Source organism: Aspergillus saccharolyticus (assembly GCF_003184585.1).
Source record: "Aspergillus saccharolyticus JOP 1030-1 unplaced genomic scaffold BP01scaffold_77, whole genome shotgun sequence".
Lineage (NCBI taxonomy): Eukaryota > Fungi > Ascomycota > Eurotiomycetes > Eurotiales > Aspergillaceae > Aspergillus > Aspergillus saccharolyticus.
Genome location: NW_020290687.1, coordinates 7,135 through 11,753, shown reverse-complemented (window position 1 = coordinate 11,753; position 4,619 = coordinate 7,135). Strand labels below are relative to the sequence as shown.

Sequence of the window (4,619 nt, the reverse complement as noted above, 5' to 3'; positions counted from 1 at the left end):
GTAAAGAAAGACGAATGCCAGCCGACAGGAGTTGTTGACCATAAGACCAAAAAGACCATCATTACCCGCAGCTACCTGCAGACTCCTAGAATTCTGCTTATATAGACATGTATACACGGGAGCAGATAGTAGGCTATTCCTCAGGATAGTAACCTATGATACTGTGGATCACCTCCATCGTATCCCATGCTAAGAAATTGGCCCTATATAAACTACAGGAATTCTAAAGCCATCGCATATGTGATGGACAAATCCCAGTGTATTTAGGGTTTTTATACTTTAATCTGACTGCTAAGTTACAGTCACGTCACAGTTAAGGTATAATGATCAGGTATAGCCACTCTAGTTAGCAGACAGATAACTACTTCTGGTATGTTAACCAGTTACGAGGAACTAATAAGAAGGATGGTTTTTATTTAATCTGATACATATTGTATTAGATCTCTTTTATAGATCTCTTTCTGTGCAATTCCTAGATAGTAAGATAACATCCATATTTCTCTTCATCGGTACTTCTCTCTTGTAGGGCAACTGTCAATATAGAGTCCCAGCCTGGTCTCAGTTCTCATGCCGTACTTTGCACCAATAGCTGTGTAGCGACCAGCCCCTGCTGATATCCATCGCCAGCCCAATACAGCCTTCTTGGCTCCACGGCGCTCTCATTGAACGCCCACAGCTGCTCTCCGTTCAGCATGAGGAACCCATCATCCGACAGTCCCCAACCTGTAATTGTGTCGATAGCCTCGGGCTCTGCATCGAGTTGAATAATCCAAGCAACTTCGGTCTCACCAGCGAGCACGGCCAGTGCCTGATGGTATCTCCCGTAGCCGAGGGTGCCGCCTGTATAGGGAGATACTATAATTGCCATTTTAAAAAGAAATTATTAGATGTACTTAAGATAGGTCATTGGTACTGGAGGAATAAATAAAGGCTTACAAGTTAATAGAGTTTCTGTGGTGCTGTCGTAGATACCCCAACCATCGGTGGTCAGTATTGAGTTATCAAGAGTGGAGGTTAGAGTGAAGTTGGCAGGAAATGAGGTGTTTGCGGACGTAACAGAGGCAATGATGCCGGATATGGCTAGAAGGGATTTGCTATATCTCATATTTATAGCTGGAAGGAAGATGTTGTTCGTGTAGGGGGAGGCTTGATAATGGTAGTATCATTGAAAAAAAATATCCTGAGAATCAAAGACGAAGACGCTCTTTATACTTCTCTTTAGCAAATTCTACCATGCTATGGTACCCCGGCTAAAAATAGCAGTCCACTGATATGTAAGGCCGCCCACCGGCCCAGCTAGTGCCTTCCTTAGCTGGCGATGTGGGACGCCTAAGCTGACTGCCGATCTCTCTAATACTCCGAGTACACATTTGGGTTATCACATATTTCACGACCTTCCACGCCTCTAGCTGACGTTGAGTACATCTGAAACATCGTTTCTATTAATAATTATTAAATGTTGGGCTACCTACGTCTCAGCTAAGGGACAAAGAATCAAATGACTCTTATTGACTAAATACCCTTTTGGCTCAAGAACCTATGGAATGGCCACCATGAAGCTACTGACAAATATGAATTTCGTGAGATAGGTATTGGTTTCAAAAAGTATGTATAGTCTTTTATTCAAACAAGCTTCCTTTTGAAATGTAAATCACTGTCCTATCTAGTATCGAAAAAGCTGTTGACAATATAATAAGCAGTCATCATAGGAACGCAGACTAAAATAAAAATAAGAAGCCAGAGGTAAATAATATGAAAACCTCTTCAATTGTGTTGAGTGCTTATCTAGCATAATCTCATTGCAACAAGCCAGGCTATCCCGGCAATTCTGGAGGACGAAGCGCATTGTCTGGGGTCCAAATGGGTTGCGGAATTGGTGCTCCAACAGCTGGCTATTTTGGGCTTGCTGGGCAAGGACTAGGACGGCACCACGAGCACCATGGCATTTATTAGAGATGTCTTGAATGCTGCTACTGCTGGTGCTTCTGCTATATCTAGATAATAATAATACCAAGCATTAGTGGCACCGTATGGTTTGTCGTGGAATTGCAGAACGATTATGTCACACAATAGCCCGACCCCTGTTAAGATCTAGAACGGGTCAGCGCCACATCGCACGGTCGATAAGCCGAGCCTGCCAGGCTGACGTCAGATTTGATCCCTTGACGATGCTGAGTGCCAGCCGCAGAGCTGGCGTCAACGGAATCAAGGGCAGCATCGCAAGCCATAGGTGTGCGCGGAACATGGGGGGCTGAGCTATTTCACACACTGTAACCTCGTGCGAAAACGCTCCAGCTCGAGAGATAAGCCTGCTACGACCCAATCTCACACCAGTGATCCGAAGCCATTTGGTCTGTCTCTGTCTGAGCACCTGGTTGTAGTGGCTATTTATAGATATATGTCTTAATGCCACAGTGCGTGGGAAATTCCAGCGTGGTTCGCTTGAGAAGCGATGGTTCAAGGCCGCACCGCAGGCCATCGTTCTGACAAAGCATACATAACTAGCATAAATGCATCGGGTATACGGCACCCACGTCATAGGGTCACCGAGCGGCGGCTGATGCCAATATAGGTTAAGATGGCTTTATTATTACGAGGGGCGTTGCAGGGACTAGAAGCTTAGCACCGCAGAAGCTTTGGCTTCATAAGAGAGGACAAGGAAACTCTGATTGTAATCTGTACCATCTATCTATCTAAACCTTTGCTACCTATGTACGAACACAGGAAGGTGTCTTATCTTAATCATGGATTCTTCTATCTGGTACCGAAGCAGCCATGGCCCCTGATTCACGTCTGCCTCTCTCTTCGTCTACAATAAGTGCAGTGGTAACTCCGACACTGATCTCCCTGTCCACATGCACAGTGTCGTAAGTTCACTCCGTAAGGCATGTTATAACGTAATTCCCGGTCGGTCCGCCCACCCCAATCGTTCCGCCCACCTCATCGAGTTTTGACACGTATAATTATAATTGATCTTTAAACAACCACTATACCACCAAAAGCGCATCAATTATCTTAAAATTTAATGGAGCAAGAGGGAAGGCTTTAACTTGCAATAAGAGCTTTAAATTCCAAGTATTCACCGTGCTGCAGAAGTTTATAATATGCCTTGTTCAATACTCTGAGATTGATTATCAGATTATCAATTTCAACCAGAACATTGCAATGCCAGACACCGGCTATCTAAGACTCAGAAAAAGGCCTTGATTGAATAAATAATATCTTAGGATACTCGTGGAGCAGCTCCTAGGCTGAGCTAGATAAAGGAAATAGCTAATATTCTTCTTCGAGAAGAATCTATATCTGGCCAATAAGCTATGGGAAAGAACTGGGTTACAGAATTTATTAAATACTATGATAAGATCAGAAGTTGATTTGCAAGAAGATATAACTACTAGTAAGCACTTTACAAGAATCCTAAGCTAATAAAGCAGTAATTTAACTGTCTAAAGAAAATTCGGATACAATATAGCATCTCTACTGAGGATATATACAACTTTAATAAAACTGGCTTTGCTATGGGCCTTATAGCAACTACTAAGGTAGTTACTAGGTCTAATATGCCTGGTAGGCCTTGTCTTATTTAACCAGGACAGCGGGAATGGGTCACTACTATTGAATATATTAATACTAGGGGTTGGAGCCTCCCTGCATATATTATCTTTAAAGGCAGAGTTCTTATTAAGGGATGGTTTAAAGAAATTGACCTACTATTATCCTAGAGGATTAAAATAAGCACCAATGACTGGACTATAGATAAGATAGGCCTTCGGTGGCTTTAAAATGTTTTTATTCCTATAACAACTCCCCGTACAGTTGGAAAATATCAATTACTAGTTCTTAATAGCTATAGGAGCCACCTTACATCTTAGTTTAATAAACTCTATAAAGATAATTATATTATTTATCTATATATACCTCCTCATTCATCTCACCTCCTACAACTACTAGATATTGGTTGCTTTGATCCACTAAAACGAGTATATAGTTAGTTTATTGAGGTAAAGATACGACTAGGATTCAGCTATATTAATAAGCTTGACTTCTTAAAAGTATATTCTACAGCTTATTGGATAGTCTTTACAGCTCAGAATATTTAGAGCAGCTTTGCTGCAGCTGGAATAGAGCCTTTTAAGCCTTACTAGATACTTAATAAACTGAATTACTTATTTTTAACTCTATTACCTCCTCCTAGTCATAATAATACCTCAACAAGCTCCTTAATAGTTACTATATCTTATATAGTCTATTATCTGTATAAAAAGACTTTATTAATTAAGAAGATTCTATATAGAGGCTCTAGAAGCTCTTCCTTGCTATTAAAGAAGCAGTTTGATAAGCTAATTAAGAAGTACAAATTTATAATATACTAGACTGTCTTTATATCAAAAGAATTGTAAGATCTCCGCGCAGAAAGTTAATCTTTGCTGGTTAGCTCCGCCTTAACGGCTAAAGACTGGACAAAAGCGAATAGATCTTCATTCTTTTAGAAAAGAATATGCGCCGATCCCTCAATATATTAAATATTTGTAGGAATTGCCGTAGACTAGCATTTTTCTTAGTTAGAAGCTCGAAACCCGCGGAATATATAAACTAAAAAAAAAGGGACCAAAATATCA

The 4,619-nt window shown here is 41.0% G+C and overlaps 1 protein-coding gene across 1 annotated transcript; it reads right to left on the bottom strand.

Annotated features, from left to right (window-relative positions):
* Positions 1-423: 423 nt before the first annotated feature.
* Positions 424-1,160, bottom strand: BP01DRAFT_351790 (uncharacterized protein). Its single transcript, XM_025573854.1, has 2 exons — positions 937-1,160; positions 424-855 (listed from the first exon to the last, which is right to left on the bottom strand). The coding sequence occupies exons 1-2, from the start codon at positions 1,103-1,105 to the stop codon at positions 566-568; spliced, it is 459 nt and encodes a 152-aa protein (XP_025426191.1). The 5' UTR covers positions 1,106-1,160; the 3' UTR covers positions 424-565.
* Positions 1,161-4,619: the final 3,459 nt, after the last annotated feature.

Coding starts and splice junctions, on each gene's coding strand:
- BP01DRAFT_351790 (XM_025573854.1), bottom strand. CDS start 1,105: ATGAGATATAGCAAATCCCTTCTAGCCATATCCGGCATCATTGCCTCT. Junction 856..936: donor CACAGAAACTCTATTAACTT/GTAAGCCTTTAT, acceptor TGGCAATTATAG/TATCTCCCTATACAGGCGGC.